This window comes from Carcharodon carcharias, chromosome 2, assembly GCF_017639515.1.
Source record: "Carcharodon carcharias isolate sCarCar2 chromosome 2, sCarCar2.pri, whole genome shotgun sequence".
NCBI classification, from domain to species: domain Eukaryota; kingdom Metazoa; phylum Chordata; class Chondrichthyes; order Lamniformes; family Lamnidae; genus Carcharodon; species Carcharodon carcharias.
The window spans coordinates 216,503,724-216,528,128 of NC_054468.1; the positions used below are offsets into that span (position 1 = coordinate 216,503,724).

At 42.5% G+C, this 24,405-nt stretch overlaps 1 protein-coding gene across 5 annotated transcripts in view; it reads left to right on the forward strand.

The window, feature by feature from the left end:
- Window positions 1-24,405, forward strand: part of ltbp1 (latent transforming growth factor beta binding protein 1) — a 383,746-nt gene that overhangs the window by 177,925 nt on the left and 181,416 nt on the right. For 2 of the 5 annotated variants that reach the window (XM_041215598.1, XM_041215632.1), the window contains 2 exons: window positions 18,792-18,914; window positions 22,937-23,101. The exons of 1 other annotated variant lie outside the window; for it this stretch is intronic. In XM_041215598.1, coding sequence (XP_041071532.1) covers window positions 18,792-18,914; window positions 22,937-23,101 — 288 coding nt within the window. The remainder of the gene's footprint in view (window positions 1-18,791; window positions 18,915-22,936; window positions 23,102-24,405) is intronic. 2 more of the 5 variants (XM_041215616.1, XM_041215607.1) reach the window with 2 other exon arrangements.

The following is a 24,405-nucleotide window of genomic DNA, read 5'->3' on the forward strand; positions in this document are numbered from 1 at the left end:
CTCATTAAAGCCTTGGTTGAACATGGACAAAAGAGCTAAACTTCTGAGGTGAGATGAGATTGACTGTCCTTGACATCAAGGCTGCATTTGACCAAGTGTGGCATCAAGGAGCCCTAGCAAAACTGAAGTCAATGGGAATCGGGGAAAACGCTCCGCTCATTGGAGTCATACCTAGCACAAAGGAAGATGGTTATGGTTGTTGGAGGTCAGTCATCTCAGCTCCAGGACATCACTGCAGAAGTTCCTCAGGGTAGTGTCCTCAGCCCAACCATCTTCACTTGCTTCATCAATGACCTTCCTTCCTTTGTAAGGTCAGAAGTGGGGATTTTCGCTGATGATTGCACAATGTTCAGCACCCATTTGCGACTCTTCAGATACTGAAGCAGTCTTTGTCTAAATGCAGCAAGACTTGGACAATATCCAGGCTTGGGCTGACAAGTGGCAAGTAACATTCACACCACACAAGTGTCAGGCAATGACCATCTCCAACAAGAGAGAATCCAACCATCGCCCCTTGATGTTCAATGGTATTACCATCACTGAATCCTCCAGTTTCAACATCCTGGGGGTTACCATTGACCAGAAACTGAACTGGACCAGCCATATAAATACTGTGGCTACAAGAGCAGGTCAGAGGCTAGGAATAGTGCAACGAGTAACCCACCTCCTGACTCCCCAAAGCCTGTCCATCATCTACAAGCCACAAGTCAGGATTGTCGTGGAACACTCTCCACTTGCCTGGATGAGTGTAGCTCCCACAACACTCAAGAAGCTTGACACCATCCAGGACAAAGCAGCCCACTTGATTGGCACCACATCCACAAACATTCACTCCCTCCACCACTGATGCACAGTAGCAACAGTGTGTACCATCTACAAGATGCACTGCAGGAATTCACCAAGGCTCCTTAGACAGCACCTTCCAAACCCACGACCACTACCATCTAGAAGGACAGGGTAGCAGTTAGATAGGAACACTTATCACCTGGAAATTCCCCCTCCAAGCCACTCACCATCCTGACTTGGAAATATATCGCTGTTCATTCAGTGTTGCTGGGTCAAAATCCTGGAACTCCCTCCCTAATAGCACCTACACCACATGGACTGCAGCGGTTCAAGAAGGCAGCTCACCACCACCATCTCAGGGGCAGCTAAGGACAGGCAGTAAATGTTGGCCGAGCCAGCAGAGTTCACATTCCATGAATGAATAAAAAAATACTATATTGAGTTCCAGTGTCATGCCTGGGCCCATTTTACATTCAGGCTATATTTATAATATAATGCAGTGGTTGTATGCAATTGTGGCACAGATCTGTCCTTACAAGTGTAAAGGTTTATCTTTAATCTCTAAGCAAGGACACAAAGTAAATGGCCCTTGCAGCCAGAACCTCAGCTGTGCATCCTCAGTGAGGTGTGCGTGTCCTCAGCTGGCATTGCAGATCTGGGCAAAAATTGATTTTAAAAAAAAAACCTGAGCAACATTTTGCAAATTGTCCGTAAAGCAGGACACAAAACTGCCTCTCAAACAATCCATCTGCTGCTTGTCTGAGCCTCAATCTCACCACTGTGCACAAGCTGGAGAGTTCAAATGTTGGCTGGGCACTGGTTCGGCTCAGTCTGTGAGCATGATCTTTTAATTAAAAAGGTTTAAACAGACTAATAACTAGACCGTGGACAATTAGGTATTTCCTCAAAATAAGATCTCATTTCAGTGTTCTGATTTCTGTGTTCTCCACAAACACAAAAATATCTGTGTTCAGATGAAAAGCAGAGATTTGCCCCTCTCTTTTCCTCTCAAAGTATGATTTGAGGTCCCTAATATCTTGGCTATCCAGTCATGTTGCTGCTTTGTTCACTGTTTAGTCATTAGATCGACTGGCAACCAGTAATCAAATACATCAAGAAGAATTTGAGATTCAAAGTTGCAGCAATAGCAACAATCACCTCATTACTGCCTTGTGGTCAGGAATCTGAACCCCAGCAAGCTGAGCCAACTTTGTTTCGAGGAACAATCTGCAGCAATAAACTCGAGGGGTCAATTATGAGACAAGTATAAATTTGAAACATTTAGCACAACGTGCAGCATTTAACGCTTGCAGGACTCGAGCAACGTCCCCACGGATCCTGCAGCTACCATGCCTGCTACAGGCCACGATAGGAAGTGCAGATCTGATTTCAGAAATCTTGCCCTCATGCAGGAGGATGTTCATGAATTTTCTATTGTAATAGTCTGTTTTGTTTTGGGTTATAATAGCAGCAGCACAGAGGGAGGCCATTCTGCTAACATTGTGGCTCAAGCTGACACTCTGAAAGTGCTGCTGTTTAGTTCTATTACCCTGCTCTTTTGTAACAGATGATGTGCTGCAATGTAATGCATTGGTGCCTGATAATATTGTGGGTTTTGAAGTGACATTGAGAAGTTAGCTTTTACAAATGCTGCAGCTATAGATATCTATCGTGTAATAAGAATAAACATTCCACTCAGCAACAGTCGCATTGTCACTCACAGTAAATTCCTGTCTTACAAGTGGTACCAGAGCCAGAATGTCTGCTGCTTCGTTATTAACTTATATCATAAAGAAAGCAGGAGATCTGATTGGTACCCCAACCAATAATTGACTCATGTGCTTATTCCAACACAAGCACACAAGAGGTAGGAGCAGGAGTAGACCATACAGTCCATTGAGCCAATCCCTCCATTCAATACGATCTTGGCTGATCATGGGCTTCAACTCCAATTTCTTTGCCCATATCCCCTGATTCCTTCAGAGACCAAATATATATCTACCTGAGCCTTAAATGTATTCAATGATGGAGCATCCACTACCCTCTGAGGTAGAGAACTCCAAAGATTCACAACCCTTTGAGTGAAGAAATTTCTCCTCATCTCAGTCCCAAATGATCAGCCGCTTATCCTGAAACTGTGCCCCCTTGTTCTAGATTGCCCAGCCAGGGGAAACAACATCTCAGTACCTACCCTGTCAATCCTCTTCATAATCTTGAATGTTTCAATGAGACCACATCTCATTCTTCTAAACTCCAGGGAATATAGACCCAACTAACTCAGCCTTTCATCATAGGACAACCCTTTCATCCCAGGGACCAATTCAGTGACCTTTCACTGTATTGCTCCAATGCAACTATATCCTTCCTCAAAGAGGAAGACCAAAACTACACACATTATTTCCAGGTATGGTCTCACCAAAGCCCTGTGCAGTTGTAGCAAGATTTCTTTATTCTTGTACTGCAGTCCTCTTGCAATAAAGACCAACCTGTCATTTGCCTTCCTAGTTTCCTCTTGTACCTGCATGCTAACTTTTTGTGTTCCTTGTACTGGAATGCCTAAGTTTCTCTCCATCAACATTGACAAGTTTTACGTTTTTAAAAGCATCTTCTGATTTTCTATTCTTATGACCAAAGCGAATAACTTCATACTTTCCCACATTGTACTCCAACTGCCATTTTTTTGCCTACTCCCTTAACCTGTCTATATCTCTTTGCAGCCTCTCTGTGTCTTCCTTACAGCTTGCATTTTCACCTCGCTTTATATTGTCAACAAACTTAGATACATTATTCCTGTCTCTTCGTCTAAGTCATTAATATCGATTGTGAATAGCTGAGGCTCTAGCACTGCTCCTTGCAACACTAAATTAGTCACAGCTTAAAAACCTAAAAATGCCCCATTTATATCTGCCCTATCCTCTGTCCAAGCCAGTATATTACCCCCAATGCAGAATTTTCACATCTTGTGGTTCTGAAGAGACGTGCACCTACACTTCAGCAGCAGAATACTATATTATTGCAGGAAATTTCTTTGGAGGTACGAAGGGGATGGGCTTCCCCCAGATTTTCTGCCCTAAATTTTGCATAATCCTTTGCCTAATTTTATGGCAGCTATTTGGGAGAATCTGCATAGAAATTGCCAGTATATGTTTCATATTGTATAAAGTTCCTGTTCTTATAGAATAGCACATTCTCCAATCTACTGTAATTAATGCCACAAAAGTGAATATATACCCATGGAGAGGATGCAGAGGAGATTTACAAGAATGGTACCAGAATGTTCCCCGAAATCTTGGACTTCAGTTATGTGGAGAGACTAGAGAAGCTGCCATTGTTCTCCTTGGAGCAGAGAGAGTTGCAGGGAGATTTAATAGAGGTTTTCAAAATCATGAAGGATTTTTGGAAGATTAAATAGCGAGAAACTATTCCACTGCCAGGAGGATGCAGACCAGCGGACACAGATTTATGATAATTTATAAAAGATCCAAGGAGGAAAGATGCTTTTTTTTTTATTTGTTCATGAGATATGAGGATTGCAGACAAGGCCAGGATTTATTGCTCATCTGTAATTGTCCTTGAGAAGCTGGTGGTGAGTCACCTTCTTGAACTGGTTTAGGTGCACACACAGCTTACAGAGCTGTTAGGGGGAGAGTTCCAGTGACAGTGAAGGAACAGCGATATAGTTCCAGGTCAGGATGGTGTGTGGAGGAGATGTTGCAGGTGGTGGTGTTCCTGTCCGCCTGCTGCTCTTATTCTTCTAGGTGGTAGGGGCCATGGGTTTGGAAGGTGATATTGAAGAGACTTGGTGGTTGCTGCAGTGGATCTTGTAGAAAGTAAACATTGAGCCATGCTGTGTAAGTAGAGGGAATGAATGCTTAAGGTGGTGGACAGGGTGCTGATCAAGCAGGCCGCTTTATCCTGGATGGTGTCAAGTTTCTTCAACGTTGTTGGAGCCACACTCATCCAGGAAAGTGGAGTGTGCTCCATCACACTCCTGACCTGTGCCTTGTAGATGGTGAACAGGCTCTTGGGAATCAGGAGGTGAGTTATTCGCCATAGAATTTCCAGCTCTGCTCTTGTAGCCACAGTATTTATGTGACTAGTCCTGTTCAGTTTCTAGTCACCATCAACCCCCAGGATGTTGATAGTGGGGAATTCAGTGACAGTAATGCCAATGAATGTCTAGGCGAGATGGTTCGACTCTCTCTTGTTGGAGATAATGTGCAAACTCTTTGATTAGTCCCATTCCTTTGCTCTTTCCCCATATCACTGCAGTTTTCCTTTTCAACTAGATGTCCAATTCCCTTGTGCAAGTTACCCAAATCAAATCTGCTTCCACCACTCTTTCAGACAGTGCATTCTGGGTCATAGTTTATATGGATTTCAGCAAAGCCTCTGACAAGGTCCCACATGGGAGACTTATAAAGAAGGCAAATGCATATAGGATACAGGGTAATTTGATAAGATGGACTCAAAATTGGTTTAGTTGTAGGAGACAGAGGGTGATGACAGAAGGATGCTTTAGTGACTGGAAGCCAGTGTCCAGTGGCGTACCACAGGGATCTGTGCTGGGTCCCCTATTATTTGTCATTTGTATAAACAACATAGATGCCTATGTGGGGGTAGGATTAGTAAGTTTGTGGATGACACAAAGATTGGCTGGCTGGTTAACAGTGAGGTTGAGTGTCTTGGGCTACAGGAAGTTATAGATGGAATGGTTAAATGGACAGTTAAGTGGCAGATGGAACTTAACCCTGAAAAGTGTGAGGTGATACACTTTGGAAGAAGTAATTTGACAAGGAAGTATTCAATGAACGGCATGACACTAGGAAGCTCTGAGGAACAAAGGGACCTTGGCTTGAGTGTCCATAGATCTCTGAAGGTGGAGAGGCATGTTAGTGGGTGGTGAAAAAGGCATATGGGACACTTGCCTTTATCAATCAGAGCATAGGTTACAAAAGTAGGGAGGTCATGTTGGAGTTGTAAAGAACCTTGGTGAGGCCACAGCTGGAGTACTATGTGTGGTTCTGGTCGCCACATTATAGGAAGGATGTGATTGCACTGGAGGGGGTGCAGAGGAGATTCACCAGGATGTTGCCTGGATGAAATATTTAAGTTATGAAGAGAGGTTGGATAGACTTGGGTTGTTTTCGTTGGAGCAGAGAAGACTGAGGGGGCGGCCTGATCAAGATGTACAAGATTATGAGGGGCATGGACAGGGTGGATAGGGAGCAGCTGTTCCCCTTAGTTGAAGGGTCAGTCACAAGGGGCATAAGTTCAAGGTGAGGGGCAGGAGGTTTAGGGGGGAATGTGAGGAAAAACGTTTTTACCCAGAGGGTGGTGACGGTCTGGAATGTGCTGCCTGGGAGGGTGGTGGAGGTGGGTTGCCTCACATCCTTTTAAAAAGTACCTGGATGAGCACTTGGCACATCATAACATTCAAGGCTATGGGCCAAGTGCTGGTAAATGGGATTAGGTAGGTAGGTCAGGTGTTTCTCACGTGTCGGTGCAGACTCGATGGGCCGAAGGGCCTCTTCTGCAATGGGATTCTGTGATAACAATTTGGTTTTTGTTAAATAAGAAAATCATCCCTCTGGTTCTTTTGAATTTTCAAACCCCAGTTTTCCCCAGAGAGCAGAAATATGCAGACCTTGTAGATATGAAGTACCCTTCGCACTTTCAATAATCTGTATGAATAAAAACAAAAACAAAAATACCTGGAAAAATTCAGCAAGTCTGGCAGCATCTGCAGAGAGGAGCACAGTTAACGTTTCGAGTCCGAATGAACCTTCAACAGAACTAAGTAAAAATAGAAAAGAGGTGAAATATAAGGGTCATTCGGACTCGAAACGTTAACTATGTTCCTCTCCGCAGATGCTGTCAGACCTGCTGAGTTTTTCCAGGTATTTTTGTTTTTGTTTTGGATTTCCAGCATCCGCAGATTTTTGCTTTTATCTGTATGAATAAACTCTTCTCTACATTCAATTCTTTCCCATAAAGCTCTTAATTGAATTAAAGCATGTAAAAGGTTATGGTTAGCACAGAGTTTCTTGCGTAAGTCAAGGATGCTGTGGGAGAACCATGAATCACTCAGCTTGCTGCACTTTCATTACATGTGAATGTTTAGGCCTTAGTTTGTTCATGGACATATGTTTCTCGTGGTCTGACCTCTTTTGCTCAATGTCATGGTTAACAAGAAAGTAAACTGGAATTTTAGTGAACAGGCAGGCTGGAAACTTAAATGATGTGAACTGAAAGCACAATTTTCTTTCCCAATTAAATTTTTTTCTTTGGCTTTCTTCGTTTAGTTGCCTCCATTCATGGCAACGCTTTGCTACTTTTTGGGTATTGAGCACAGATTTTGGTAAGCCATCTGGTGCTCAGTGCTCACTTTCTTGTGGAATCCCTCAGTGTCGATGTAAAATCAGCCAATGAAACTTGGCAGGTGCAGTGGAAAGCTGGAGGAAGCAACAGAAGATTCAACTCGAGCAGCTAATGTAAGCAGAAAGCCTTAGTTAGGGTGAAGGGAAGAAGAGGCTGTGCATTTATTGTAGAGCATAAAATGGTTTGCTTTGTTTTCGAGGGTGTAGAACACTCCCTGGGTTTGGGCAGCATTCAAAACCCACACAGTCTCCTCACTCACGCACCTTAAGATGACATCAAGGCACCTTGACCAGCATCGCTTCCTTCTGCCCGTTATGATAGAATGGATCTCTCTGAAGGAAGGTCTGTGCGTACTTTCACAGAACTTGAAATAGGAAATGCAGAATCATACCATGCTGGGTGCTGCATGGGGAAAGAATGCCCTAATTTTTGTTCACAGCAGCTGCTTCTAATTTTTGATTAGCTCATTGCTAGATTTATCCTTATTATTTAGCTTATATTATTTAACTAGCTAACGCGGTTGAATGGCCCAACTTAAATCCTGTGTGAAAACAGGAACAGATTTTCCTTGGGTGCACAGGTACACTCTCTCAAAACTGGCTGTCTAAAAACCAAAGTTGTCTAAAAACTGGACATTTTTAGAATATGCCCTGCATCATATTTTATTTTACTCCATTAGAATGAATCTACCTGGACAATTCAGCTAGGCGCTGCACAGTGCCGGACTTGTTATACCCTTCGACACTTGTGTGCTGGTCTATTCCCGCACTCCAAGCAACCCTGGACCGCCCACTGGACCCTGATTGGCCCGAACCAGCCTTTGCCCAAAGTGCCCGACCCGAAATCCGGCAAAATCCAAAATCTGGCTTGGCCTCAGTTGTGAGGCTGCCAGTTTTGAGAACGTGTACCTGTATGAGATCACCTTGGGGGCACCATATGGAGGACAATCAGTCAGGAGCAGCATGTGATCCTCCCTGCCCAGATTCCCTCTGTGCACTGAGCCCAAGCGTAATAACAGGAACCTCCGCCTGCTGTGTTTCACACTATGTACACAGCACATGACACAAGGGTGACTTCAAATCCGACATTTCACACACTGAGAGGATCATGTCAAGATATTAATCCAAGGTGGCACGATGAGCAATTTTGTTAGACTGTTAAATTAATGAATGCTGCTGAGGTGAGAGTGGGAGCACTACACCTAGCAGCTCTGAGTTTGGGGGGAGCGGGTTAGCTGATTCAGATGGGCCAATGGGTGAGTAATGAGGGAGGTTGGTGGGGGGGGTGTCATGGTGAGAGGGGTGCAGGGGTTGGCAGCAAGGCCAAAGGAGTGATTCTCAGTGGGCTCCCCTCCTGGAAGTCCAGGCCTTCAATCGGGCACCGAGTACCTTTGATTGAGGACCCCCAACACCACTACCCCGCTCCCCCCCCCCCAACCACACCCAGGTGGCATGCATATCTGCCATGCATGCTGCCTGGTGACAGGCTCGCCTGAAGATGGATTGATACCACCTGCAGCAGTAGGAGGCTGTTAAGTGGCCAATTCTTGACCACACAAGGATCTCTTCTGCTGCCGCTGGTTAGAGGTGGAGCAGGAAGGTCGACCATGGGTCTTCCGCCCAGAACTTAATTCTGGCGGAGACAGTAAGGCAGCAGGGTTCCTGTACAACACCATCCCGCCAAAGTAAATGCCCTTCAGGCTTGCCACCAGTGAGAGGACAAGATTCCAGCCCTTGAAGCTATCAACGATTGTTGTAAAAACCCATCTGGTTCACTAATGTCCTTTAGGGAAGGAAATCTACTGTCCTTACCTGGTCTGGCCTACATGTGACTCCAGACCCATAGCAATGAGGTTGACTCTTAACTGTCCTCTGAAATGGCCTGGCAGGCTCAGTTCAAGGGCAATTAGGGATTGGCAACAAATGCTGATGTTACCAGTGATGCTCACGTCCCATGAATGAATAAATTTAAAAGTCCTTCACTAAGGGATGAGCAAGAGAAGTTACTGAAATGGCTGAGACATTGAACAGATGGTCTGCTTCAGTTTTCACTGAAGAGGCTACCAAAGAGGATGCAATTGTAATAGATATTCTAACAATTAAGATAGAAATAAAGGAGGTATCTTATCGGTGTCCACTGTATACATAAATAATTATAATTTGGAGGTATACATGTCAAAGGCTATCTCATATTATTGGGGAGAGTATTGCTAATGATGTGGAAAATTGCACCAAAATAAACATATACGAGATAAATGATGAGTACAAGTCTATATAGCGAAGTGGTTCATTTTGAAATGAGGGATAAGGTGGCCTCTGAATCCTTGGAAATTAGGAAACTAAATGGGAGTTGAAGACCAAAGAGTCCTGGGAATACAGATACATCACTAAATGTAGCAACAGATATTGATAAGGCCATAAACCGTGAAAATTAAGTACTGGGGTTCATTTCTAGAGGAACATTAGACAATTCTGCTTGTGGGTGATTGCAGAACAAGGGACGTTAGTATAAGTTACACACTAAAACATCAAACAAGGAATCCAGGAGGAATTTATTAATACAGACTGTGGTGGAGTTGTTGAAGCAATTAATATTAACACATTTAAAGGGGGGCTTGATGCATGCATGAGGTGGGGGAGGGAATCGAGGGATGGGGTTGGTTGGGACAACATGAGACCATTAGAGTGGGAGGAGGCTTACCTGGGGTATAAACACAAGTATAGACCAGCTGGGCCAAATGACTTGTTCCAGCATTGTAAATACTGTGTAAGGGAGGTTTCTGTCAGTAATAGTAGTATAAGAAACAGGGATGCTCCCGTTAAAAATTACAACCAAACCTACAGGCGAACTAGAGGGAGATGAAGATTTTTTTAATCTGCATCTCCATGCTGGCTTCTATACTGACCATGGCAGCTTTGTTCTTATCTTCTACATTGTATGGAGCTTCTTCAGCCATGCCGTTTGCATCGAGAAAGCAACAGGCCCGTGGATTTTTCTCACCTTAGGGTGAAGGGAAGGAAACACCAAGCACCAAACCGTCAAACTGGGAATCCCCGAGACAATCTGTAGCTGCAGGACAAGATGTGAAGCCTTTTTTTTGAAACCAAGATGAAACGTATCTGACGTTCCGGGAGCCTTGAAGCTCTGGGCTGAGACTTCCCATTGCAGTGCTGACGGGCTTGGAGGGAGGGAAGGGGCTGGGAAAAACGTGGGCTGCCACGTTGGGCTGGCTGTAGCAGGCTGGCGTGGTCCATCGGGTCTGGAGGCTCCATATCACTCAGAGTGGGCTGTGGGCATTAAAGGCCCACAGTCGTGGCTTAGCCAACCGGGCAGAGGGGGTTTTCCCTCCTTCCCCATGTGTTCCTACCCGCCTGGATCCTTTTAATTTGAGTTTTGCCATTCTGGCCAACTAGAGCGCCTCCATGTTGAGGCCTTGGCAGCACCCACTTCTTCCACTGGGGCTGCTGAGGCTGAGAGCTGGGCCAGCAGCATCGAGAGCCCGAGTGTCACCGTTAATTGGACGCTGAGTGCACAGGCAGCCAATTAGGAAGCCGCCTCCAGGAAGATTCCTTCACTGGTCTTTCTCCTGGCAAGCGGGTCCACCTTTTCATCCTGACATTGGGATCCCGAAGCCCGTGGCAAAATCCGGCCTCATGTGCTGAATGAAACTTAGGGCACTTAGTTTGTATCTTATAAAATCTTTAACAAACATCATTAACTGGAATACAAAATGGAACTTCCATGCAGACCATACATGGAGATCACATTTTCCTTTGTATTGAGTCTTTTTGCCGCTTTACATAATACTGGACCATGTAAGTAATAATTACAACACAATATCATTCAGTCAGCATTTCAACAAGAGAAAACCTAGCAAACCACATAGAGACACATGCACCTGCATACACACACACACACGCGCATGTATATATATCACATATATACATAGACATGCACAAATGCACACATGCACACACTTAAACACACATACTTAAAACATACACACATATATGTATGTGCATATATTTGTGTATATTTAATTGTGTGTGCATATACATGTGTGTGTGTGTATATATATATGTGATATATATATATACACACACACACACACACATATATATAACACACAACAATCTTTGACATTTACTTCAATTTCCAAAAGAAAATCATTTCTGACTTGTTCAGAAACCTATTGGAGTCTTCCCTGATGCCAAGTTACAGCTGCTTTGATGATAATGTCATCGGGAAATAATTGCTCTGTCCTGGATTAGTTTTGGCAGCAGCAATTACAACAGGAACTCTGGAGGGGAAGGGAAAAAATAAACCTTTACGGTGGTTTTTCTCCCCAGATTGTGGTGTTGATAAATGTTACTGAGAAATAATTCTGCTCAAACGATGGGGAGTTCCGATAAAAGAAAATGGAAAGTTCTTTCACCACCTGGGTCAGTTTAAACGAGAACAGCTTAAATTTCGAAGACATGTTTTACTGCTGAGAGCAGAGGAAGGAAAGGTCACAACCTTTTTGGTCAAAAGAGCACCAGCAAGTTTACTTAAGTAATCTTTCAGGAATCACGGTACTTATTATTATGGGCCATTAATATAAATGGCCCTTTGAAATGTGTGTTTATGATTATCTGGCGACAATCAGAATCATTGCCCTTTTGGCTTGATAAGTGCCTTTGCTCTCATTAAAAACCTTGTACTTAAATGGTAGGAATGCCAAATGAGGGTACTTGAGACTAGCTTGAATTGCATCCAACCCTCACAGTGAGGGAACATACACTATATTCGCTAATGTTAGTGGGGGAAAAAAAGCGTAAGCATAAAGTGTGGAGTTTAAACATATATTCGTTCCTCAGACTTTGTGAAGAGAGGGAGACTTCACTTTGTCGAATTTGTCATCCACAAGGCAGAGCCACTCACTGATCGAATCAAAACACCCTAAAGGCCTGATTGCAAGCAGTATTTTATTTTTGGGAATTAGGAAGCGTGCTCAGGCAATACGAACGTACGAAATAGGAGCAGAAATAGGCCATTCGGCCCCTGAGGCCTGGTCCGCCATTCAAAAAGATCATGGCTGATCTGTTTGTGTTTCGAGTTATACATTCCCATCTACCCTCGATGACCTTTGATTCCCTTGTCTAACAAGAATCTATCTACCTCCGCCTTAAAAATATTCAATGACCCCGCCTCCACCGCCTTCTGAAGCAGAGAGTTCCAAAGTAGCACAACCCTCCGAGAGGAAAAAAAACCTCATCTCTTTTCTATAAGGGCAACCCCTAATTTTAAAATAGTGCCCCCTAGTTCTGGACTCACCCACAAGAGGAAACATCCTTTCCATGTCCACCTTGTCAAGACCATTCAGGATCTTGTATACTTCAATCAAGTCACCCCTCACTCTTCTAAACTCCAGTGGAAAAAAAGCCCAGCCTGTCCAATCTATCTTCATAAGACAACCTACTCATTCCAGTTATCAATCTATCAATCCTCTGAACTGCCTCCGATGCATTTACATCCTTTATTAAATAAGGAGACCAAAACTGCACACAGTATTCAAGATTCTCAGCAATGCCCTGTATAACTGAAGCATAACATCCTTACTTTGTGTTCAATTGCTCTCATGATAAAGGATAGCATTCCATTAGCCTTCTTGATCACATGCTGTACCTGCATACTAACTTCTTGTGACAGATGCATAAGAACACCTAGATCTCTCTGCACCTCGGAATTCTACACTTGTTTCCTGCTTAAGTAATACTCTACTTTTTTATTCTTCCCGCTAAAGTGAACAACTTCACATTTTACCATATTGTACTCTATCTGCCAGATTTTTTCCCATTCACTCAACTTATCTATATCCATCTGTAAACTCCTTATCTCTTCTTCACAACATACTTTCCTACCTATCTTTGTGTCATCTGCAAATTTAGCTACCATGCCTTCACTCCCCTCATCTAAGTCATTGATGTAAATTGTAAAAAATTGAGGCCACAGCACAGATCCCTGTGGGCCTCTACTCATCATATCCTGCCAATCAGATAAAGACCCATTTATGCATACTCTTTGCTGCCAGCCAGCCAATCTTCTATCCATGTGAATATGTTATCCCCAACTCCATGAGATTTTATTTTCCACAATAACCTTTGATGTGGCATCTTATCAAGTGCTTCCTGGAAATCCAAGTACAGCACGTCTACAGGCTCCCCTTTATCCACAGCACAGGTTACTCATTCAAAGAACTCTAGTAAATTGGTTAAACATGATTTTCCTTTCACAAAACCATGCTAACTCTTCCTGAATACCTTGAATTTTTCTAAGTGTCCAGCTATAACCTCTTTAACGATTGATTCTAACACCTTCCCCACGACAGACATCAAGCTAACTGACCTATAGTTTCCTGTTTTCTGCCTCCCTCTCTTCTTGAATAGAGGGGTTATATTTGTTACTTTCCAGTCTGGTGGAACCTTTCCATAATCTTGCAAATGTTGGAAAATTAACACCAATGGATCTACTACCTCATTAGCCACCTCTTTTAAGACCCTAGGATGAAGTCCATTTGGACCCGTAGACTTGTCTGTCCGCAGCTCCATAAGTTTGCTAAGTACTGCTTCCCTAGTGATTGTAATTTCATCAAGTTCCCCTCTCCCCTCCACCTGCCGATTTACAGCTATTACAGGAATGTTTTTCCTATCCACTATAGTGAAGTCAGAAGCAAAATATTTGTTCTTTTCATCCGCCATTCCCTTAGTATCTACTATTAGCTCCCCATTCTCACTCTCTAGGGGACCAACACTCACTTTATCTCTTTTCCTTTTTAAATACCTGTAGAAACACTTGCTATCCATTTTTACATTTCTAGCAAGCTCCCTCTCATACTCTAATTTCTTTCTCCTGATTAACCTTTTAGTCATTCTCTGCTGTTCTTTATATTCTGACCAATCATCTGACCAGTCGCTCATCTTTGCGCTGTTGTGTGCTTTTTACTTAAGTTTGATGCTTTCTTTAACTTCTCTAGTTAACTATGGATGGTGGGTCCTCCCTTTAGAATTTTTCTTTATAGTAGGAATATACTTATTCTGAATACTCTGAAATATCCCCTTAAAAAGTCTCTGCCTATTGATTTATAACCCATGCCAACAACCACAACGATTAGAAAAAAAACTCGTAATTACCCAGATTTGATCAACAATTCGTCAAGTATGCCGAGCCAGTAACAACTGCAATAAATAATTTACTGAAAATAAGGTCAAATCAACAAACTGAGGTCGATGAAGAGAGCCTTCCGTTGTAACAGTGAACAATGAATGCCTCCTAGTTACAAGCGGACATACTCAGTGCCACAAAAGTCTTACGTAACTCTTTTTTTCTCAGGAGCTCAGTTAGTTTCAAAATTTGTAGATGACATAAAATTTGGAAGTGTTGTGAAGTGTGAGAAGAATAGTAATAGACTTCAAGAGGACATAGTCAGGCCGGTGGAATGGGTGGACATGTGGCCATTGAACTTTAATGCAGAGAATTGGGTCCAGGGACGGAGAGACCTGGGGGCATAGGTACACAAATTGTTGAAGTTGAAAAGTGGTTAAAAAGGCATACGAGATCCTGCACTTTATAAATAGAGGCAAAGAGTACAAAAGCAAGGAAGTTATGACGAATCTTTGTCGAGCACTAGTTTGGCTTCAAGTTGGGTACTGTGTCCAATTCTGAGCAGCATACTTTAGAAAGGATGTGCGAACTTCAGAAAGATTGCAAAGAAGATTTACTAGAATGGTTGCTGGGATGAGGGACTTCAGCCACGTGGATAGATTCGAGAAACTGGGGTTGTTCTCCTTAGAGAAGAGAAGATCGAGAGGAAATTTGATAAAAGTGCTCAAAATCATGAGGGAGGTCTGGAGTAAATAGAGAGAAACTGTTCCCATTGGTGGAAGGGTGAAGAACCAGGGGGCACTGATTTAAGGTGATAGGCGGGAGAGCCAAAGGCAACTTGAGGAAGATCTCTTTTATGCAGTGAGTGGTTAGCATCTGGAATGCAATGCCTGAGATTTTGCTGGAGGCAGATTCAACCTTGGCTTTCAAAAGAGAATTGGATAAACACGTGAAGAGAGAAAATTTGCAGGCCTACGGGGAAAGAGTGAGAGAGGGACTAGCTGAGCTGCTCTTCAAGGGAGCCAGCACGGACGTGAGTGCATGACCTCCTTCCGTGCTGTCACCATTCAATGCTTCTACTCTGTGACTCTAACTTTGCACAGCGGACAAAAAAAACGTCTGTAAACCAGGTACAAAAAATATTCATTTTCTTTCATTTTACAGTATGCTATTTGGAATGGTGAACTGGATAAATAAATGAGAACTCCAACATTGCGCGAAACACGATAACGATATGGGCGACCCTTGAATTAAATCATGAAGTGATGTGGAGTTTTGAACTGATGGATTTAGAGTTAAAATTCTCACACCACTCCCCCATGACATCACCCTTTCCTATCGCTGTAATCTCCTCCAGCCCCACTATCCTCTGAGATTATCTGCACCTTTTCAATCCTGGTCTCTTGGAGCATCTCCAATCTTGATCACTCCATTGGTGGCTATGCCTTGAGCTGCCAAGGTGCTAGCTCTCGATTCCCTTCCTACATCTCTCTGTCTCTCTACTTCACTTTCCTCCTTAAAGACAATTCTAAAAGCTGCTTTTTTGACCAATCTTTTTGTCACCTGATCCATTGATCATGCTCCTGTGAGGGTGTTAAAGGTGCTTCTGTAAATACAATTTATTGTTGCTCATTGAAAATGGACAGTTCTTTTCTGAAGATGGAGGCCAGATCTATATTTGGAGTGGATTCCTCTTGCTGAATATGACAGAGAAAATGCATAACGTATAACAACTTCATTTTGGGTAATGACAAAGGGCAAGCAGAACAATTAGAGGAACTTGTTATGGAAGGGCAGCTCTGAGCACAAAATAGCTTGAAGTTAGGCAAAATACGTGGAAGTGCTGAAGGTTTAGAAGTATTAATAACTCGCAATTAGGTCATGCAATGGGACCAAGGAGAACAAGAGAATTGTATTTCCTTGGTTAAATCTTTATTAAAATGAATTTAAATTTAACAATGATTTTCATAAATCAATTTAGTATGAATGACAAATGTGATGATTCACATGTTCAGAAATTTTTGTCTGAATAATTTTTCATAAAGCAGTGCTCATTTGCTTTATATTTTGTGTGCTCTTGGCTTCTCCACAATGTGACTCAGACATTAATCCATTCTATCCATGCTGAAACATGCTGTGCCAGTGTACAGGGCACTTGGGAGATGCCAGAAATGTATTTGATCCAAGCCAAGCTATGCAACAATTTGGGAGCTTGATAGGTTCAGGGCTACATTCATTTGACATGTTGGTTTCTCGTTGCATTTGTGATTATTAGAGCTACAATGGATCCATAGTTACAAGATGTCCCATGACTTTTGGAAAAATTGAAATTAAACGCAGGGAGCATGACTATAAGATGAGGTTGTTACTCATAGGCTTTGGGCGTCCAATGTTTTTCAGCCCAATTTTGTCCAGCTACAAAATGGCTGCCCTGCCCTTCCTTTCCAAAATCTAAAATGGTACCTAACTTCCATGCCCCAACTTAAACCAAATGGATGAATTATTTACTATTTAGCTAATTGTCAAAGTAATTTTACTGCTCCCTTTTCATTTTTGGCTTACATTCACTTATGAGCAAACATAAAAAATGGATCAAAATTTACTGGGAAGTGCTCGGCATTGCACGAGGTAAGCCTCATCATGACTTGTGGGCTTTGAAGTCAAGCCTCCTTTTCTGATGCTGAGCAGTTGGCACTATTACATTATGTCTACCTCCTGGCTACTGACTCCAGCCCTCTCCCTGGCACCAGTTTGAGATTAAATCAGTCTGTTTGCAACCTTGGTGCCACATTTGATTTTGAGATATTCATGCCAACACCAAGACCGCCTATTTCCACTTCCATAACATCCCCCGACTTAGCCCCTGTCTCAGCTCATCTGCTGCTGAAACTCTCACTTATGCCTTTGTTACCTAGATTCGACTATTTCAACGCACTCCTGACTGGACTCCCACATTCTTCTCTGCATAAACTAGAGATCATCCAAAACTCTGCTGCCTGTGCCTTAACTTGCAAGTCCTGCTCCCCTGGGCTCAGTGACTGACATTGGTTCCTGGTTAGGCAATGTCTTGACTTTAACATTCTCAACCTTGTTTTCAAATCCCTCCATGGCCTCATCCCTCCCTATCCCTGTAATACTGTCCAACCCCACAACCCTCCGAAATATCTGTGTTTCCCCAGTTCTTGCCTCTTGTGCAATTCCTAATTATAAATTTTTTTTTGAAAAAATACTTCATTCATAAAATATCTGGAAGAACATTAGAAAACATTTCTAAATCGTCATACAAAAAGTGTAATCAGATTCAACTTTTACACATGGATCATGAGGTGCTTCAATACAATCAATGAATATTACAATCATTTCAATATGGTCATTACAGACAGTCAGTGCAACGGTTTTGGAGTTATCAACATACATCATGTTGCACTCTGAGGTGCTTCAATACAGTTATAATACAATTAGTATTCAATAATTATAATTGCTCTATCATTGGTGGCTGTGCCTTCGGTTGCCTAGGCTCCAAGCACTGGAACCGCCTCCCTACACCTCTCTGCCTCACTTTCTTCCTTTAAGTTGCTCCTTAAAGCATACCTGTTTCACCAAGCTTTTGGTCATCTGACCTGATATTTCCTTATGTGACTCAGTTGTCATACTTTGTTTTTATAATTTCCCTGTAAAGGGCCTGGGAAGTTTCTTTACATTAAAGGCGCTATGTAAATATCAGTTGTTGTTGTCGCCTGATGGCCAACAAGATCAGGCTATTCAATGACTGTAAAAATGATAGCTCCCTGCATGCACTCCGTGGCTCTTGTTTGAGTTGCCCCCTCATCCTGCACCTTGGTTACCAATATATATTCACGTTATACATAACTAAAGCCAGTTTTTCAATGATAAAAATACATAACCATATTTTAATTAAGTTTATTCATTAAAACAGCAAAAAGAAATTCCAGCTCATAAGCAAGTAACATTTGAATGGTTTTGTATCTCTCCATTCTAATCAATCTTTATGAAATGATAGGTTCCTATATTGCGGTTAGTGATTTTATCACACAATTACAATGAACTAGGTACATTTTTATCGGCAAGGACCTTTTACTAACTCTTCTCATATCTCATTGTATATATCCATATCTATAATTACCGCAAACAAATGTAAACATCAATTTTGGGAACTATTAAGGGACTTGGGGGAATTGGTTGGGCAATATTGGATCGACTGCCCATTACACACCTCACCTGGTTCTTATTTCCAAAATAAACCCCCCGTAACATTTATGACAAATATTTTGTGGGAAAAAAGTAACGCAAGAGTAATTAGAATACATCTACAAAATTGCAAGGGTTTGAGGGGGAACTCACAATATTAACTTCTGCCGAGTTTTAACCTTTCTCCATTGATGCTGCAGTTGTGGATGCCAGTTTAGTGGCGTCATTGCCAGTCCTGGATGCCCACTTATATACTACTTCTTGTTTTGTAGATATCAATGAATGCCAGCTCCAAGGGGTGTGCCCACATGGAGAATGCCTGAATACCATGGGCAGCTATAGGTGCACATGCGAGCCTGGGTTTGTTCCAGGTCCTGCACAGACTGCCTGTGTCCGTAAGTAATGTCTACCAGAACCTTTCAAGGACCGTTTTAAAACTTGGTCCCAAGGCCCCCGAAAATTTAACGCAAATGCACATGCATTTCCAAATTTGGGTTTGTGTAATTGTTAGGAACGTTTTCACCAGAGACAGGTTTTCATTTCCCAAGCCCCAGTGAAACCAAATCAAATGATTTGTAGTTCATCCATAAAAGCCAAGGTGTCTCTGGGTTATAGAACATCTTACAGTGTTGCACCTAATGAGTGGAAGTTACAAGGGTGACTAAATGGGCCCAAGGAAATATGTAGGAGGGGGTGTGGAGGGTGAAATTCCATTGGGCAGGAATGCAAAATGGGTGTCGCATGAAGTCAGTGGAATACAATATGTGACAGGACATATAAGGAGCAGCATTTGTGACACTTCACACTTTACATTCCCACACAGCTCAAACTTCGCTCTCCCGCTGTCTGTTTTTGAAGGACTTGCTCGCCTTTCTAAGGAATGTTCTACCTTTCCTGTTGCATTTATATCTGTTCAAAAAAAGCAAGCATTTCTGCACTAGTTAGAAGTCCTGAAGATAGACATAGAATAAACCTTGATTCATTCCATGCTTAAGAAATGGATTAAGTAACCAAGGTCAGAGTTCGGACCCTTGCTCTTCTTGATATATATTAATAACCTAGACTGTGGTGTGCAGGGCATGGTTTCAAAATTTGAAGATGATACAGAGATTGGAAATTATGTCAACTGCGATGGGGACAGTCTGGAGCTTCAAAAGGACATAGACATGTTTGTGGATTGGGCAGTCAAGTGGCTGAGAAGTGTGAAGTGGTTCATTTTTGGTAGGAAAGATATGGTGAGACAGCATAAAATAAAGGGAGAGTCTCTAAAGGAGGTTCAGGAACAGGGGGACCTCAATGTATAACTACATAGGTCATTGAAGATGGCAGGGCATGTTAAGAGAGCAATTAATAAAGCATATAGTATCCTACGTTTTATTTATAGGGGCATAGAGTTCAAGAGTAAGGAGGTCATGTTGAATTTGTATAAGACACTAGTTAGGCCTCATCTGGAGTACTGCGTCCAGTTCTGGATGACATACTTGAGGAAGGATGTGAAGGCATTGGAGAGAGCACAGAGGAGATTCACAAGAATTATTCCTGGGATGAAGAACTGTAGCTATGAGGATAGATCGGAGAGGCTGGGACTGTTTTCCTTGGAGAAAAAAAGGCTGAGAGGAGACTTGATGGAGGTATTCAAGATTCTGAGGGGTATGGACAGGGTAAATAGTGAGAAACTGTTCCCACTTAAGAGAACATCGAGAACTAGAGGGAACTGATTCAAAATAATTGGCAAAAGGAATAAATGTGATGTGAGGAAATTTTTTTTCACCCAGAGGGTGGATGGAGTCTGGGACAAACTTCCTGAAAGGGTGGTGGAGGCAGATTCGATCGAGATATTCAAAAGAGAATTGGATTGCTACCTGAAAAGAGAGAATGTGCAAGGTTATGGGGATAAGGCAGGGTAGTGTGGCTAGCTGGAATGCTCTTTTAGAGAGCCAGTGCAGACTTGAGGGGCCGAATGGCCTCCTGCACTGTAAAGATACTGTGATATTCTTTATGATGGCACGGCAGTTATTCTGATGTCACAGTAAAGTAACAAGGACAGCGTAAAGGGATTTGCAGCCTCTCCAACGTTCTGGCTGCAACATAGTTAGTAACTTTAGTCATTAATTTTGCCTTTTTAAGCGTTATTTCGCAATACTTGTATAAGCAAAATGCACAGCAGCAAATGGTGGGAAGTCAGGAATTGCTCCTCTTATGATAAAAAGCTGTTGCAGCTTGCTTATAATGGTCACTTGTGCCTTAATAGGATGTTCCTCACTGGCCAAGTAAGCTTGGCCTCCCCTTGAGTCATACCGTGCTGTTGTGTACAAATTTTGGGGCACAACTACAGAGAATGAGACTGAAAGCCTTGCATGTCTGAACTTTAAAGAGCCATGAAGAACGAGGGTAATTCTAGGTCAAACAGAGTACTCTTCTATTGCTACCAAAATCTGTGATGTCATTAATGTTCACGGGCACCATGTGAAACCTAACCAAAAACATATTTATTTTATAACTGGACTGCAGCTGGTGTTAGTTTATGGTTGTGATTCAATTCTTAACCATGGTTGCTAATGTAAAATGAGCAAAATATGAGTTCAAACCAAATTCTACATTTTAACAGTATGCCTGCATAAAGTTCCACACAGGGTAAGCACCCGTGAAAGCTATTGTCAAAAGAAAGCATGTTAAATGGTAAAAAATTGCTTTTTCTAGGCATTTATAAGAATATACGGTTGTTTCAGTTGGTCTGACTCCAATATAATTCTGCAGATGCTTCACAAAACTTCCTGGCACCAGTTGTGTAGACGGCTACAGAACTGGGCATCCTGTTGACCATTTGCATTCACCACTTCTCCACAAAGTCCCACACAAAAAAAAACCCTGAACATAAGACTATGGTGGCCAAACAGAGCTGTGGCCAGAGCCAATGGTCACCAGCATTGGTTGTGAAATGAATGCTACAGCCACTTGGGAGCCAACTGTGGATATTGGTTCCGCTTTAATGTCCTTCCCTCTGGAGAGGAACCATTGATACAAGGAGTTGAAGCAATGCCTTGGCTGCCTGCACCTCAGTGGCTGCTCAGACAATTCATAATTTATGGCGCTGTCAAAGTTCACTTGACCTGTCATGGTGGAGAGAGCCTGTTTGAACTTTGAACTGTAGGAGTGTTTGGCTCCAGATGCAGAGGCCATTTTGTCAATCCTATTTTGGATGATGTCTGCAGCAAGAAGTATTGTGTTTTATTGGCTCAATTGGCCTGGTTGCCCCATTTCAGGTTTTAATCATAAGAACATAAGAAATAGGAACAGGAGTAGGCCATTCGGCCCCTCGAGCCTGCTCCGCCATTCAATAAGATCATGGCTGATATTCTTGTGTTTCAATTTCCCATCTAACCCCAATAAGCTTTGATTCCCTTGCCCATCAAGAACCTGTCTACCTCTGCCTTAAAAATATTCAATGACCCCGCCTCCACCTCCTTCTGAGGCAGAGAATTCCAAAGTCGGACAACCCTCTGAGAGAAGAAAATTTCTCCTCAGCTTTGTTCTAAAAGGGCGTCCTCTAATTTTAAAACAGTGCCCCCTAGTTCTGGAATCATCTGCCATTTGAGGATGCCAATGGGAATGGGATGTGCAAAAGGTCAAAGTGGAGGTTTTCCTTTGGCTAAGCTTGGTACTCTTTGAGAATGCTGAATGGTCTCAATTGTGTTTGACAAAGTAGGACTAAACTGCACATTGTGACCCATGTTAACTAGGCACCACACACGGGCCTGTTTGACAAGAAAGAATGACAATCTAACAGAACATAAATATCCTGCACATGTAGTTTGTCTAATACAATTATAACTAACCAAACTCAGATTGGAATGAAGAAGAAAATTGCCCCAATTGCCTGTAAAACGGAATGATTTGGATCGGTGTGCAAGCATGCCAAAGTCATTTCAGTGATGTGGCCTCGGAGGTAGTAGTATTTTGTTCTAAAAAAAAGATACAGCTTTTTTTTTTGTGGTAACAGCAATTGTCCGCTGCTCCTGAATGCTCAAGCTACTGCCGTACTAACATGGATGCATGTAAAAGATACTCACAGCTCGCACATTTCTGTTTGGAGCATGTTACCTTTCATAGGGTTTAACACTTTATGCATTTGTCAGATGGTTGCCAATGTAAAACCTGTGTGCTTCAAGTCTTGGGGCTCTAATCTGGTACAAATGATGCTCCGAATGTGTCTATGTCGGCACATACGCACTGACACACGCATACACACACACGCACACACACACGCAGTGGCACCTTTAATGTATGTTGATTCTTTTTTTAGCTTGTTTGCTGTTCTGTCCTTGTTAGCTGGTGATGGAATTTCGGCAGGTTTTTTTTCTCTTAAATCATTTCTGGCAACCTCCCTCCCTTTTTTATTTCTCTCTCTCTGCTGCAGCTGAAAATCTTTTAATTGAAGAGAAAGGGCCCTGCTACCGGTTTGTCAGTGCAGGAAAGCAGTGCATGCACCCTCTGTCTGTGCAGCTCAGCAAGCAGATGTGCTGTTGCAGCGTTGGCAAGGCCTGGGGCACAAACTGTGAGAAATGTCCCATTCTGGGAACAGGTAAGGGCAGCAGAAACCAGCGGATAACTTTTTTTTGCTTCACAGAGACTGCTCTTTTGTCCTCCTTTGCTGGCTGCTTTTTACTGTTATGCTTGTTGTATTCTGTGGCACACAAAGTAGACAACCATATTATTGCTAGACTATAGTTGCTACACAGTTTATGAATGGCAAACACTTGATATCTCCCCAAAGCGGCCACTTCATATTGTTTATTTTCTCTCCCCGTTAAATTACAGTTCAAGCACTGATTAAAAACTGGAATCTTTGTGCTCATTTGTTCGAAAAGTGCAGCAATAATTTTCTTTTTCCAGACCGCACAGTTTACTTGGTACTTGCAGTTATAATGTCATCTCAAAAGAACATCTTGTCAACTGGCCTTTCTCTAAAGATCTTGTGAGATTGCTGATGTGTGTTATTTTGGAACTGACTAATTCAGAATGCAGTTTTCGGTTGCTGTTGAAGTGTGACGATTTTTATTCTTATTCTCCCCAATTTAAAAAGGGGGTTCTGCATCTTGCGGAGCATACAATGCAGTGAGTCAAGGTATTTAGCAGTTGCATGTACAGAGTTGAGTGACCCATGAAGCTGACTAATCTGGAATTATTAATTTAAAATAATAATGGACCCCCCACCCCCACCCCTTCCCGTATTCTCAATCTTCCAGCTGGGAAACACTCCAGTGACACAAAGGGCCATTGATGTTGTCGAGGGTGATCGTCAGAGTCCTGTCATAGACAATCAACTGACTCAGCTTTAGGAAGCTGCTCCTTCCACACACCTGCCACAAACACAACACCTGCATTCAGAGCCAAGAGAGAGGACAACCAGCTACCTCTCTTCACCATTCAGCCCCTTGCCCTGTTTGGCTTCTGACTGATTTTTAAAATGCAAATCTGCTCCTTCAAATGATTTCTTTTGACCTGGATGTGTGGGATCATATTGTATTTTCAGCACAATGTCAAGCTAAGGCAAACGAATGTTCAGGAAGTCATCCCATGCTGTGTGGGTTCAGTTATTAGAGTATTGGGACACCCATTATCAACCTTCACATGAATATGCCCCTTGTTGATAATGGAAAGTGCTGGATAATCATGTTGCAGAAAATTATGCTTTACTCATGTGTTGCAGCATATTTAGGCAGAACAAATGATATTTTGTACACGTAACTGCATACATTTCTGGGTGAGTTTTAAAACCAGTTTATACAATTGTGCATTGTAGTAGTGCTTTGCACAATGTGTTTTCCTGTGAGACTTCTGATGGGTACTCAGGAGGGTTGGGTAAGTAAGAGGAGTGCCCATATT